The 15,719-nt window shown below is 46.7% G+C and overlaps 1 protein-coding gene across 1 annotated transcript in view; it reads left to right on the top strand.

Annotated features, from left to right (window-relative positions):
• Positions 1 to 15,719, top strand: part of HK1 (hexokinase 1) — a 70,660-nt gene that overhangs the window by 26,742 nt on the left and 28,199 nt on the right. The window contains exons 3-7 of the mRNA XM_040242205.1: positions 3,652 to 3,800; positions 9,414 to 9,533; positions 11,512 to 11,607; positions 12,199 to 12,298; positions 12,412 to 12,595. Coding sequence (XP_040098139.1) covers positions 3,652 to 3,800; positions 9,414 to 9,533; positions 11,512 to 11,607; positions 12,199 to 12,298; positions 12,412 to 12,595 — 649 coding nt within the window. The remainder of the gene's footprint in view (positions 1 to 3,651; positions 3,801 to 9,413; positions 9,534 to 11,511; positions 11,608 to 12,198; positions 12,299 to 12,411; positions 12,596 to 15,719) is intronic.

The following is a 15,719-nucleotide window of genomic DNA, read 5'->3' as shown; positions in this document are numbered from 1 at the left end:
ATGTCCAAGGGATCAAAGAGTCTTCTCCCGCACCACAGTTCGAAAGCAACAATTCTTCAGTGCTCAGCCTTCTTTATGGTCCAGCTCTCACATCTTGTACATGACTACTGTAAAAACCATAGCTTGAACTATACAGACCTTTGTTGGTCTGCTTTTTAATATACTGTCTAGGTTTGTCATAGCTTTTCTTTCAAGGAGCTAGCCTCTTAATTTCATGGGTGCAGTCACCATCTGCAGTGATTTTGAAGCCCAAGAAAATAAAGTCTCTCATGGTTTCCATTTTTTCTGTATCTATTTGCCATGAAGTGTTGGGGCAGGATGCTGTGATCTTAGTTTTTTGAACGTTGGGTTTTAAGCCAACTTTTTCACTCTGCTCTTTCACCTTCATCAAGAGGCTTTTTAGTTCTTCTTTGCTTTGTACCATTTAGGGTGGTATCATGTGCATATCTGAGGTTATTGACATTTCTCCTGGCAATCTTGTTTCCAGCTTGTGATTCATCCAGCCTGGCATTTTGCTTGATGTACTCTGCATTCAAGTTAAATAAGCAGGGTGACAAGTAACCTTGACATACTCCTTTCCCAATTTTGAACCAGTCCATTGTTCCATGCCTGGTCCTAACTGTTGCTTCTTGACTTGCATACGGGTTTCTCAGGAGGCAGGTAGGGTGGTCTGATATTCCAGTCTCTTTAAGAATTTTTCTACAGTTTGTTGTGACTGTAGAAGCAGTTTTAAAACAGCAACATCATGTGGTATATCCGTACTGTGGAATGTAACTTGTCACAGAAAGGAGTGAGGTACCGGTATATGCTTCAATGCAGGTGAACCTGGAAAGCATTATGGTACATGAAAGAAGTCAGCCACAGGGGACCATGTACTGTATGTGTCCATTGTAATGAAATGTCCAGAATAGGGAAATCTCTTGAGACAGACAGTGAGTTAGTGGCTGTTAGTGGATGAGGCGGTTTGGGAGGAAATGGGGAGTGACTGCTAATGGGTATAGAGTTTCTTTTGTGGATGATGAAAAATTTCTGTAATTAGATAGTTGTGATGTAAATATACTAAAACTCACCAAACTGTACACTTTAAAATGTGACAGGTGGAGACTTCCTTGGTAGTCCAGTGGTGCAGTTAGGACTTCACTCTTTTATTGCAGGGGGCATGGGTTTGATGCCCACACCCCCTTGAGCCATGTGGCACGGCCAAATAATAAAAATAAAATCAAATATGATATTTTAATTATTTCCCATAAAGCTGTTGCTAAGAAAACAAACAACCAATCAGTGGTATAACTGCTTCCTGTGTAATGATCAAGAAGCCAAACTTCCTTGAATGAATGAATGGGCCACCAACCCTTGTGATCAAGCAGCTACCAAGCACTTATTGAACTACCCTGGGTACCAAGGGCAGATGTAAAGAATCCTAAGTTGTAATTTTTCCCTCAAAGAGCTTGAGAGGATAAGAAAAGAAATTCAGTTGTAAATGTCTTTGGTTTATTCCTCGATTCCTTTGCCACCCTCATTAATTCAAGTATTAATATTGGTTGTATTCATACTATATGCCAAACAACCATTCTAAGTTCCAGAAATAGAGCAGTGTGTCAGAACCTAAAGTTTGTTGGAATCAAATACAAAGAAGGTGTCAGTTTATAAAAAAGAAGTTAAAAAAACCCAACAATCCATTACTTAAAAAAAATTAAAATTCAAGGGGCTCAAAATAGTGAAAACAATGTTGCAAAAGAACAGGGTTGGAGGACTTTCACTTCCCAGTTTCAAATTTTCGGAAGCAGTCAGGTCAGTGTGGTACTTCTATTAGGATAGATATACAGACCAATGAATCAGAATTGAGTGTTCACTATGTCAATTACATCTCAAAATGGGGGAAAAAAAGAATTGGGAGTTCAGAAATAAATCCATACATTTATGGTCACTTGATTTTTGACAAGGGTGTCAAGACTTTTCAGTGAGGGAAAGAATAGTCTGTTTAGCAAATGGTGTTGCTATTTGACAGTGCCTGCCTGGTAAAGAATCTGCCTGTCAGTGCAGGAGACGTAGGAGACGTGGGTTCCATCCCTGGGTCGGGAGGATCCTCTGGAGAAGGAAATGGCAACCCACTCCAGTATTCTTGCCTGGGAAATCCATGGACAGAGGAACCTGGGGGGTTATAGTCCATTGGATCACAAAAAACATGACTCAGCAACTAAGCAACAACCGTCCACGTGCCAAAGAAGGAAGCTGAACCTCTACTTCAGACCATATAGACAGATTAACTCAAAATGGACCAAATACCTCAATGTAAGAACTAAAACTATAAAACTCTTAGAAGGAAACATAGGTATGAATCTTTGTGACCTTGAATTTGGCAATGGATTTTTAGATATGACACCAAAAGCATTAGCCACAGAAGAAAAAAGATAAGTCACACTTTATCAAAATTATAAACTCTTATGCTTCAAAAGTCATCATCAAGAAAGTAAGGTGATGGTGAGACAGTGATAAGGTAGCATCAGAAGTAAAATGAACAGATTTTCATTGATTTTGGAGGGGATAGAGGATGCTGGGTGGAGGCTTAGTGGTTTGGTTTCTCATCATGGCCACCTCCACTGGTGCCCTGTGGTGGTCTTGACACACAGGCCTGTTGTCTTTCTCTAACCCACTGAGGTCCACCCCAATCACTGCTCACATTGGTCATGAGGAATAAAACCGGTTCAAGCCAGTTTACCCTTGTGTGACCAGGAGGGACTTCTGTTAAAAACATCCTCTGGGCAGAAACAGCAGGCGTGTCCAGTATCTGATGAATGGATACACATACAATGAAATATCACCCAGCCTGAAAACAGGAGTGAACTACTAATATAGGCTATAACATGGATCAACCCTGGAGACTTGATACAATGCGAAATAAGCCAGACACTAAAGGACAGATACTGTGTGATTTTGTTTATGAGAAATATCTAGAATGGGCAAATTCATAGAAATAAAAAGTAGAATAGTGTTTGCCTGGGGCTGGGGACAGGGGAAATGAGGAATTACTGCTTAACTGTTATAGAGGTTCTGTTTGGGATGATGAAAATTTTTGAGAATGGTGGTGGTAGTTGTGTAACATTGTGAACATTTTTAATGTCAATGGGCTGTACGCTGAGAAATGGTTGCAGTGGAAAATTTTATGTTATGTATATTTTACTACAATTTTAAAAAAGATCCCCTGGGGAATCAGTGGAGGTATGGACTGGCTGGAATTGGTGTCTCAGCTGATGGGGAAGGAACTTAAGGCATGGAATAGACCTCAGATGCAGGGTTTGCTCTGAGTTGAAATGCTGTTTTTATTTTTACGTTATGGATAGCATAGCCATTTGTGAGAAGGGGTAAAGAATTGGAGAACGATGGTTGATACTTTAATGAAGTCCATACTTTCGTTCTGCAGTTGGGACTGAGTGGGACTGTGTGAAGCTGTCTGCCTAGGGATGCCCGGCTGGGAGAGGGCTTCTCTTGCCCACTCTTCCAGGTGGGGCTGTGGTGTGATGGGGTCTACATGACTCCTGTTTTGTGGCCGAAAGCACAGTGAAGTGGGGCCAGACCCTGTTGAGAAGTGGGTGAAGCGTGCAGCCTTCCCAGGCACTTGAATCTGATGTGATGTTATTGTCTCCCTAACAGAAAAGGGAGATTTCATCGCCCTGGATCTTGGTGGATCTTCCTTTCGAATTCTGCGGGTGCAGGTGAATCACGAGCAGAACCAGACTGTTCATATGGAGTCTGAGGTTTATAACACCCCGGAGAACATCATGCATGGCAGTGGAAGCCAGGTGGGTCTCTACTTCCCTTCTGACTAGCCCCTGTGGCCTAAGCATCAGGCTCCAGGGTACCCCCAGGAACCAGCCCCAGAGCAGTGGTGGGCCGAGCCCCTGGGCGAGTCCATCATAGGCATACATAGAGAAAGACTCCCTGGTGGAATCCTCACTGTGTGAATGAGCTGGAGGATGGGAGGGGGCTACTGGTCCTTTCAGCTGCTGGGCCTTTCAGCTGAGGGGTGTAAAGAGGAAGCCCAGCGGGTAAATGCATTCATTCCCTAAGGATCCTGGGGTGGTTCCCCAGAAGAGGGAGCGCAGAGCCCTGGGTGAAAGTCCTTCTTCCAAGTCATTGTCCTCCTCACCCAGTTCCCCCATGGCCTCGGCCTCGGCAGTTGTGGCTGTCACCTGTGGGACAGCAGGAATCTGAGTTCAGAGCCCCAGGACTATTCTAAAGGGCTCCTGGCTTCCCCACTGAATAGTCTCCTACGAGACCTTGGCATGGAAAGCAGCGAGGGCAGGGCCTTGCCTGGAAAGTCACCATCCCTTCCTCTCACACTTGTAACCCCTGCCAATGGAAGGGCTGCCTTCGTTTGCTGGCCGAGGCCATGTGCATGCTCAGAAGGGCCTGACCACCCTCCTGCTTCCCCATCTGGTGGTGGTGGGTGGTAGGCTGCAGGCTCACTGAGGACCCTGTGATCAGGTTGTGGGCAGCCCTTGGCAGGCTTGCAGTCATTTCTGGTCCTGTTCTGCTCCTCCCCCTCTCCTGCAGATGTTCTGACCCCTCCCCTCCCGTTTAGAGCTCGCCTCTTAAGTCATGGCTGTTGTCAGGATATGTATTATTCAGAGCTTGCCAAATATTTGTTTTAGGGAGGGTGTGTTCACAGCAAGGTTCATGACTAAGTTCTGCAGAAAACCTAATGGCTCTGGGCTGGACTTTGGGATGAAGCCCAGCGCCTTCTCTTGACTCCTCTTTGTTCGTAAATTCCCGTGGCTGGGACCTAATGCAAACTCCACCTTTTCCTTCTACCAGAGAAAAGGGCTAATCCTGGTCTTTCACCTGCTGCCGAGGAGGGGCGGGGGTTGTGTTCTGAGCTTTTCAGACTGTGAGCATTGATGGGGACACTGTCCTTAGTCCACTTTTTTATCAGCCACTGAAACGGGTGCATCGCTCATCGGATGCCTCTGTCTGGAGGTCTCTCTGCTGTCCCTCCATAACAGGGCTGCAGAGATTGGCTCATTCATTCAGTGTGTGCATGAAGGTGTGTGCACGAAGGCTGCCAGCGAGTGGGTCTCCTCACCCTGCCCAGTGCTCGCCACATTGCTCCTTTCTGCAGGTGGCCAGCAGCCTCCAGTTGGCATCTTGCTCCTTCTATTTGCCAACAAACACTGATTAGTCACTCTTCCCCATGGCCCTTGGGAGGAGCCACCTCTGCCTCCTGCCTTCCCCTTTGGGACTTGCCCCCCATGCCGTGGACATTCCTGTGAGTCTCGGCTTGACTTTTTAGGAGCAGGGTTTGTAAATTAAGGGGATGCCCTCCTTCAGGTACACGCTTGCTGCATCACTTCTGCCGTGACTTCTTTTTTAAAGATTTTTAGAAAAACATTTATTTCTTAAAAGTTAACACATGCATACTAGGAAACCAAAAAACACAAGAAGCAGAAGACACAGTCATCCAAAATCATGAGCAGTTTACCGGTTGATGTGTCCTTCTAGGTCTCGTTTGTGTATTTACACAACTAAACATCCATTTCTATGTAATTAAGATCATACAGTTGCGTATCACGCTTTCTCACACATCACGAATATTTATTGTTTCAGAGTTCCGAAGCTAACGGCTCTTCTAATTGCTGCCCCCAGGACCTTGTCTATCCCAGCCTCTGTCCCCTTCTTCCCAGCTCCAAAATTACTTTGTTTCCAGCTGTTTCGGCAGCTGCCCCTTTCAAGCAGTTTGCAAAGATGTTGATGTTGATGAGGATAATGATACTGTTATATTATTAGAGCAAATACTTGCATAGAACTTGTTATGTATGTCACTGATACAAGCCCCTTATACAGATTAACTCATTTAATCATCATTACAGCTCTGTGGGTAGATATTATTCCTGTTTCACAGATGAGAAAATTGAGGTTCAGCTGTTAAGTGATCAGCCCCTTGGGTCACACAGCACATAAGTGATAAAGCTGGGATTTGAACCCAGGCAGTCTGGCTCCAGTGTGACAGTTTTAGCAATGTGGGGCACTCTTAGACTGGGTATTTGTTTTTAATTAATTAATAAATTAATTAGTATTTTTACTAAAATTTTTTGATAGTGTAGAAATGTGTGGGCAAGGAGGAAGGTTCAAGTGATTGAGGGAGGAGAGGATTGGCAGTTGAAAATTGGGATGAAGTGGTAACCTCTTGTCTAGAAGTTTGGTGTGAGGTTAGCAATAAATATTGGTGGTCCATTTTTCTGATATCTCTTTGTTGACCTATAGAATACTCTAGTCCACAAAGGCCCCCATTTTGCCCATGAAGCAGCTCAAAACTCACAGCCTGTGAACTGCGCTGAATTCTTGGGGCTGTGATCTCATGTTCGAACATAGGCAGGAATTTTTGATAGATTTTAAAACCTTATAATTTTAAACTTTCAGAAAAACTTTAAGATAAGCACAAAGAGCTTTTTATATCCTTTATCCAGATTTCCCAAATAACTATTTGTTTTACCCTTTTTTCTCTCTTGCTCTACACACACACACATAACTGACACAGAAACACAAAGTATCTTGAAAGTTTCAGCACAGCTTTAAGCGTTAATAATTTCAGAAACATAATTGCGATCTTCTTAAAACATCACTCATTTAGCTTGGGGAGTTTTGAATACTAAATAAATAAATTTATTTAAATTAAATAAATGTGCGTGTTGTCAGGAAAGAAAAAAAAATGTTTTTTAATCACTAAAATTTTGAGTGCAGAGAGTCTGGGTAACTTCCCTTTCTGGTTGGTTAGACTTGAGTTAGCCTGGGGGAAGTGTCCTGTCTATTCTGAGCAGGCTTGTCACCCCTTCGTTGGGGCATTCCACAAATGGCATTTCCTTTTTAGCAGAGTGCAAAGGGGTGGGTGTGTGACTTCAATCCAGAGACTGCTTCCAGCACCACAGCTCTGTGTAACTCACTTCCCTGCCTCTTCCTGCCCACAGCCTGCCTGCCTTCCGCCCAGCCTGCTCCCCTGAGGGAGCTTCTTCCGGCAGATGACGTGGGGCAAGCCTTTGGGCTTAGTAACGGGTTTACGTCGCTCAGAAATGTAGGTCGCGGGAAGCTTAGCTGGGTTCTCGCAGGGAAGGTGGTCATGTGTCCCCTGGGTCAGAGCTGCCGCCTTCACCATAGCCTCAGTAATAGCGACTCAGGGACAGAGGCTCCCCAGTCAGAACTGACAAGTTTTCCTTTTCTTTGGCAGGAAGATCAGACTGCAGAGCTGGGTCAGGGACGTCTAGGGGAAGATGGGACGGGAATATTGACTTCTGGCCTCCTCTCAAGGAGACTCTCCAGAGTGGCTTGGGGGCAGCCGTGATGCCTGGCCCAGCTCTGGCGGGGCCCTTCCTGGGTTCCTCCTACACAATTCATCCGACGTTTTATTTTGGTTTCCTCTGTCCCCTCAATCTGTCAGGGAGCTCTGACAGAGTGGCCCGGAGTGAGTAGACCGTGGTTTTGGTGAAACTGTCTCTTCTCCCCTCAAACTACGGCCCTAGTGGGGAGAGGAAGTGGGTGCTGCTTGTGGTCTAGTTGTGTTTTATCTGTAGATTCAATCTGGAATCAGAAGGCTGTGTATTCTGGCAAATGGTCCTTGCGCCATTCCCCGACTCCTCCCTGGTCTGGGTTCTTGTTCCTCCATAGCCCTTTATCCCAGGTACCACCCCCACAGCCTGGGGACCAGCCCCCTCCCTGTATAGGTCTCCCCCCAAATCCCTTTAGATGAGGCGGGAAGAGAAGGAGAGAGGAGGGGACCTGCCCCCTCCTCAGGCGTTTGGGAGGGATCTACCCCCATGGACTCCACCCTTTCCCGTGGGCTCTCTCCTCGACACATTTGCTAAAATCAAACCTGAATAGAACTATAAGTTTAATATGGGGAGGGGAAGGACCCTGCAGGCAAAAGCCTTCAGGCAGTTGGCCTTGCCTTGGCTGAATTTGCTTCCTGTGACTGTGTGGTTCGGCCCTGCAAACGCTGCATTCTCTGGGCTTCAAGAAGCTCCATTAGCTGTGTCAATCCCATGTACACGGGAGGCCTAGTGTTAGATGACAGCCACATGAAAAAAAAGAGGGGTTACCTAGACTGTGGCATGGTTGCCAAAAGAGCATATATATGGTTTGGTTATATTAATGGAGGTAGAGAGCTAAGAGACAGGGAGGTTCTTAGTTCAACTAAGCTTTTTTTTTTTTTTTTTAATCAGAGCACATGTGAAATATTATATTCAGACCTGGATATACTTTAGAGAAAGAGGGAGGTATTGGATAAAACCAAAAAGTTGCCTAGGAGGTGATGAGCTTGCCGTCATTGACAGTATTCACACAGAGGCTAGGGAAACAGTGTTCTGACTTCTTTCTAGTGGATTCTAAGATACATATGCATATCCTGGCAACTTGTTGTAGAGCCAGCAAGTTCTACAACATGTCGTAGAACTTAAATTGCAGTTCACTAAATAAATCGTAGTATATTCACACCATAGAATACTGTGCAGCAGTGAGAACCAGCACTGGTTCTCACACAACTACGTTGATGGCCCACACACATAGTGTAGAGGAAAAGAAGGCAGACGCCACGGAGTGCACACTGCTGTTCCTCTTATACATAGTAGACAGCCATGCAAAGGGCGTTTTAAGTCAGAGTGGCTTGCGATTGGCCTTGTGAGTTTGGGTGGCAGCAGTGACTGCACGGGAGGGTGTCTGGGCGCACCTGTGAGAATCCAGTGAACCCTACACTTAGGATGCTAGCACTTTTTTTGCATGCATATGGAACTTGAGTTAAAAGTAAAACATGGATAACTCGAAGATTGTGAGATCACTCAAGTGGCCTAGAGGCTGGGGAATTGCCTCACAGAGCTTCTGGAACTGACAGAGTGAGGGAGAGAGAGATGGAGTTAGAGAGAAGGGGCCAGATGGCCACGCTGCCTGGGTGGCTGCTGGCGGTCCATGGCCTGTGTGTTTTGGAGGATGAACTGTCTTTCTCTTATTTTCACATTTCCTAAATACCCAGATGATACATCTTAGTACCCAGGTGATACCCGAGAGGCCACGTGAAGGCTTAAAAAGGCTTCCTAAGCCGTGCTGGCCCACAAGGCAGGCTATTTTCAAGGGACTCTTCTTTGCCAGTCATGCACTTTTTGGCTTCTGTCTTCCTTTTTTTTTTTACTGCACATCATACATGATCTTAGTTCCTTAACAAGGGATCGAGCCCACATCCCCTGCAGTGGAAGCATGGGGAGTCTTAAGCACTGAGCCTCCAGGAAAAGCCCCGCCTGGCCACCAGGTGCCTTGGGGGTGGGCAGCTAGAGTAGCCAGGCTTCTTTCCACGTTGGGCGGAGAATCCCTCACATTTTTCCTGAAATGCTAAGTCCTCTTTCTCCTTCCCAACTGCTCTCTTGTGCTCCTTCCAGCTTTTTGATCACGTCGCAGAGTGCCTGGGAGACTTCATGGAGAAAAAAAAAATCAAGGACAAGAAATTACCTGTGGGATTCACGTTTTCTTTCCCTTGTCGGCAATCCAGAATAGACGAGGTAAGACATTCTGGGATTATCAGGCTTCCCAGACATCCCAGAGGGGAAATACTAAGGAACCCTTTTCCTTTCCCTTTTCCTTCCTCTGGATGGTCTGCGTGTCTTTTTTTTTTTTTTTTTTTTTAAGAAGCATTTGTAGAATGAATGTAAGGTCATGATAATCATGTTTATTTTTCGGTTGCTTTAGTTATATGTGTATTTTTCATGACAAATCATGGTATTTGTGGCCATTTGGTAGAGAAAACCATTTCTAAACTCAAGCAAGTGAAAGAAAAGAAAGTAGGGTTAGTGGCCTTTCACGAGGACTGTTGTCAGTACTGTTTTCCCTTGGCTTTTGAGAGCTGAGGCTTGACAGCCACACTCCCTGGGCAGAAGACAGGGTGAGACTTCCCTGCTCCCGCCGGAAGAGGCAGGAGATGGGCCGAGAATGAAGCGGCTGCTGGCTGTTTGCTTGTTCATCAATGGCCATGGACTGAGTGCCATCCTTATGGGTTGGGCTAGGCCCTGGGAGAAAGCTGCACACAGATATGGCCTGCCTGGCAGAGGTGCTGTCTTCCAAGAAAGAAGGCATTGCAGAAGTGGATAGGGAACGTCCTCGGGGGCACAAGAGCCCCACAGGGCAGAGCAGAGCAGAGCAGATGGTGCCTGGCAGAAAAAGAGCCAAAAATGTGGCCCCCACCTGCCAGCCTTGACCCTTCTCTGGGGAGGGCTTGCTCAGTCGGGCATGCTGCCTGCTAGGAAGCCAGTGGATCTCAGGATCTAATTACCCATCTGGCGGCCTGTGCCCACTCCTCAAGGCTGCCTGGGACCTTCAAGAGTGTCTAGACCAGCTGCCTTTTCTGACAGATGAACAGAGTCACCCTAAGAGGAATTGGGAAGACTGCCCACGAGGAAATGGACAGAAGTGGTGGGGATAGGATTGATGTCCTGATTTCCAATCCATGTTCTTTCCACATCACCTTTTTTTCCAAGGCTTTGGGGGGCCTGAGCATCAAAGGGGTGATAACAGTGTCTGAGGGCTTTTGGAATGCCTGGTCAGCTGCAGGCTGCTGCCCGCCCTTCCTGATGCATCCTGCATGGAGGCTACCCGGCTTTCGGAGTGCAAGGCAGCCCGGTGCGGACATTTCCCTGTCCCTGTGTCACCCTGGAGACGACGGGGCCTAAATAGCAGCTCTTCCCAACCAAGCCGCATTTATAATGACTTCCTGCACTCGGAGAATAGTCACAGAGAACAATATTCTTTTCTTGGATCCTTGATTTAAAGAAAAAGATACAGAAGCAATATGTAAAACTATTGAAATAATATAAAGGTGTAAAGCGAAACGTGAAATTCCTATGCTTTTATAGTCTCAAGTGAATAACCACTGGATATATGTCCTTAGTGTTTCTCTAGAAATATACACACGGAAATGGATTATACTGTATACACAGAGTCATCGCTTACAAATGGGAGTTACATTCCAAACTTGTGGAAGAGGCATGAATCACAGTTAGTATTATCCTTTAAGCTCAGGACTTGGCTCTTAGAAGCACAGTAGCCAAGAATTTTCTTAGCATTTTGTTTCTCTTCGAAATTTGGCTCTGATGAAAGTTCCTTGGGGCCATGGAAACCAAGGTCAGGTTTGAAAATACAGAAAGCTGATCAGGTAATAACAGCATTTCTCTTTCTAAATGAAGTTGGGCTGTGCAGTTGACGCCAGTTAGATTTGCATGCTGTGTGACCCCACCACACTAGCCAGCCACTGACTATGTTTGAGTGTGAGCTGCAGGGTTTTTTTTTCCCTGTGGCAGCCCCCAGAGAAATCCACTGTGTGGATAGATAAGCAGGAGATAAGAGTCTGGGTCTGTTACCCGATGTGATGTGTCTCCCCTCCCCGGGCCTCGGCTTAGTCACTGTCCTTGAGCAGACTCCCCAGGGACCTGGAGGTTGCGGAGGCCTCCTAGCCCTCTTCCGACCCCTCTGTGCTCTCCTGTGCAGGCCATCCTGATCACCTGGACAAAGAGATTTAAAGCGAGCGGCGTGGAGGGAACTGATGTGGTGAAGCTGCTTGACAAAGCCATCAAAAAGCGTGGGGTAACTTCTCACTAGCCACTTGCCTTGACCACCTAGAGTTGGGGGGTGTGGGGAGAAGGCTGTGTGACTAAGGTTCTTTCGGGGGACAGTAGTGCATGGCCTGTGGCGGTGGTGTGGTGGGTGCGGGTCTTTGAAGACCGAGGCAGGTGAGCAGTGAAAGCTCACACTCTGGAAGGTCGGGGCTGGTTCAAAGTAGAGCTGTCCGAGGTGCTACCAAAGAGCCAAGCTCTTGGGCAGGGGTTAGCCTCCTTTTGACGTGAGGGCAGCTGTGCAGGGAGCTGGCGTGATTGAGTGCAGCGTGCCAGGGTTGCAGCAAATGCAGAAAGCACACGGATGCATTGGGATGGTTTACACAGGGCTGTGGCTCTGTGAGTGAACTCCACACTGAAAAGAATCGTAAGCCAAATAACGAAGGGCACCTTTTTGTCTCCATAATGTGATCACTGGGCTTGAGTCCGGTGAATTTGAGTGCCCGCAGTGATGAGAGCAGCGGAAGCGATGAAGTGGGAGCCCTCCAGCCAGGCCATCTTAAAGGCAGGTGATCGCTGCTCCACATGTGAGTGGGCAGTGACCCCTCTTCTCTCCCTCCAGGACTATGATGCCAACATTGTGGCTGTGGTGAACGACACGGTGGGGACCATGATGACCTGTGGCTACGACGACCAGCAGTGTGAAGTCGGCCTCATCATTGGTAACGCCCACCCTGTCCTTGTCCCTTCCTGAAGCCGGTGTTTCCAGCAGGTGCTGCCGTCTCTCTCATGACGTGGTGTGGTCACGGCTTCTGATCTCGTCTCTCTCTCCAAGGCACCGGCACCAACGCGTGCTACATGGAGGAACTGAGGCACATCGACCTGGTGGAGGGCGACGAGGGGAGAATGTGCATCAACACCGAGTGGGGGGCCTTCGGGGACGACGGGGCCCTGGAGGACATCCGTACTGAGTTCGACCGGGAGATAGACCGGGGCTCGCTCAACCCCGGGAAGCAGCTGTGAGTCCCACCCTTTCTTACTAGTCGTATAGAGGACCTACGGGACACTTAAGGGGAGATTTGGGGTGGATGATGAGAGGGGCAGGAAGCCAGGTGATCACAAAAGGATCACCCATCAAGTGTATATTAGCTCACTTTTTTTGAGACACACAGCTGTGGCGTGTGCAACATTGAAAGCGTATTTTAAATTATTTTCTCCTTATTAATTTTTATTGAAGTATAATTCATTTACAATGTGTTGGTTTCTGCTATACAACAAAGCAAATTGCTTATATTGATACATTTATCCACTCTTTTTTAGATTCTATTCCCATATAGGTCAGTGTATTGAGTAAAGTTCCCTGTGCTATACAGTAGGTTCTTATTAGTTATCTGTTTTATATATAGTAATAACGTGTACATCAATCTCAGTCTCCCAATTTACCCCCCCCACTCCACCCCCAAATTTCTGTTTAATTACACTGTGATTGTGTTCTTGTAAACGTTTTAAAAATTAAAAGCACAGAAGCATTAGCCTGAAGCTAAGGTTTAAAAACATTTCCATATGATGTCCTCAGTAGGGTTTGCTGCTGAGGGTGGGAGAGGCCACTCAGCATGTGGGGTGTCTGGTGAGCAGGGAGAGTGAGCAAGTGTCCATTCATTCTGCACACACTTCTTGAGCACCTGAGATGTGCCAACTCAGTGCTTGGCTCCAGGCATACAGAGTAGCACCTTCCCTTCCGGAACTTAAGGTCCAGTTGGGGAGGGAAGTCACATCTGCAAATACCTGTCATGCAGGGGAGTGGTCGGGAGCCATGTGAGTCATGCAGACTGTGGGGAGACCTTCTTCCATGTCATGTATAAGCCAGATGGGTCACAGCTAATAAAGAACATTGCATCAGACTTCTCTGGCAAGTTGGTCTTGGCCTTGGAGAGCTCTGGCCACAGAAGTATGAGTGATATTATTTAGGCTGGTGTGGGCATTGCTTCTTCCTGTGAGCTCCTTGTTTCCTAAAGTGCATATTCATATTTCCCTGTGATGCTAGCATGCTGCCCTCTTTGATTGACCTCCCAGCAGCCTTATTCTGGAGTTGGGTGTGCTATCAGCACGCTGGGAGATGTTCATTGACCCTGTGAGCTTAATTGCCCTTATCCTTTGCCAGAGAGACACTGTCAGGGAGTTTGTCATTTTGAAATCTGTCACCCAAAAGATCTCAACCCCCCAGGCTGGCTAATAGGCTTTCCACCTGAGTTAATGGAATTGCATAAATGGCCAACCTCCCTCCACTGGGAGTGGTGGTGGTGAATAAATGAGGTCTCTCACTGGGAGAATCCTGAGTTCTTAGACCTAGCATTGAACATCTGCTCTGCATACTGAAACACCAGCTGGGTAATAAAGAGCCCCAGCTCTGATAACCAAAGGTTTTTTCCCCTCAATCCATTGACCTAAACCCCAGTCCTAAAGCCTGACCCCAGCTGCCTTGAAGCTATTTACTTGTGTGTTTATGTCACTGGAGATCTGTGCTTGATTACAGTCCTGCCTCAGGCACCTCTGGAGCTATTCTGTACTATGTGGCATGTATACCATATTACATCTCTAAAATCCTCAAATGTCCACATTCCCAAGCATATGTGACCCCAGGGGTTTCAGATAAGAAATGATGTACCTGTAGTTACTGTCAATCACTGAATCTGAAGTCACCCCTCTCAGCAGAGCAGGTTGGGCAGTTACCTGTGATAACTGAGCAGATAAGGCCCAGGGCCTAGGCTATTTCCTTAGGCTTAACATAGGGATCCCACGCGGCTTGGGTGGAAACCTGGATTGTCTGTCATCCATTTTGATGTAGTTCTGAATTTCTCTAAAGAGTTGAACTGTATCCTCAGGCTGAAATGTGAACTGGCCTCACAGTTGACTTTCAATAAACATATTTGGAATAGTGGATGGATAGAAGATGGACATGCAAAGATAAGTGGATGGATGGATGGATGGATGGGGGTTGGAGGATGAGTAGTGGATAAGAAGTGTGGCTGGGAAATACGTGCGTGTATAAGAGTGAGACAGGTGGGATAAGGTCCATCTCCATCTTCCCTGCTGACTGAACCATAGGGCAGGTCTTGGTAAGAACAGTTCCGAAGAGATGACAGATCTTGAGTTGTATCATATATTGCTAGAAATAGGCTATTGGTCAGAGGGCTTTTTGCCAAAGTTAATGTAGCTAGTCTCCTAAGCATCTGCCTGATTTTGGGGGGCTTCCCTGTGTCTTCTGTGCAATGTCAAGTTCTTCAAAGCTGTTTCGTTTTCCTTGTACCCGCAGGGAAAGGTGTTTGCTCCATTTGACTGACGGGGAAATTAAGGCACAAGGACCCTAGGACAGGGCAAAGCTGGTTTAATTTGGCTTAAGTTTGTGGTTTTCTGTCCTGCTGGAAAGTACATGTTTTTCATAGTGAACTTCCAGAATGTTTTAAGAGCCCTTTCATCACTTATGAGCAAACATTATCATGAATGGTCTAAAGGAATGTTTTTCTTTTTTTTGGCTGTGCTACACGGCATGAGGGATCTTAATTCCCTAGACGAATTCCCCGGGAAGTCCCCTAGAGGAATGTTTTTCACTAGAATTACATTAAAACATTTTTTTCTTTTTTAAAAGGGGAATTCCCTGGTGGTCCAGTGGTTAGGACTCTGCGCTTTCACTGCCAAGGGTCTAGGTTCAATCCCTGTTCAGGGAACTAAGATCCCACAAGCTGCATGGCATGGCCAGAAAAAATAAAGAAGAATTACGTAGAGACCTTTAAAAAACATATTATTGCCTAGAAGTCTTTGGCCTGGATGGTGGTGGCGTAATTGCACCTCTTTTCAAGTCATCCCCCAAACACCTTCATTACTGTTGTTCTGCCTGCTCCATAGACTCTCTCAGCAGTTCTAACCCTCTTTAGGTGCCCACAGACCTCACCTTCCTTCTCTGACCCTGGGCTCCCCGTCGGAGCAGACCCTGGCTGCCAAGGGCATTCCTTGTCAGCATCCAATCCCCTGCCCACCTTTCCCAGACTCCCCCAGGCCCTGTGGGCCGCAGCCCTGCCTGTGCCCACCAGCATGCAGCAAGGCTGCAACACCATGGTGCCACCCACTGGCCCGTGGTCGTAGGTA

The sequence above is a fragment of the Oryx dammah genome, unplaced genomic scaffold (assembly GCF_014754425.2).
Source record: "Oryx dammah isolate SB20612 unplaced genomic scaffold, SCBI_Odam_1.1 HiC_scaffold_6, whole genome shotgun sequence".
In the NCBI taxonomy this organism is placed as follows: Eukaryota; Metazoa; Chordata; class Mammalia; order Artiodactyla; family Bovidae; genus Oryx; species Oryx dammah.
Note: the sequence above shows the minus strand (reverse complement) of the source record. Positions and strands in the feature narration are given on the sequence as shown.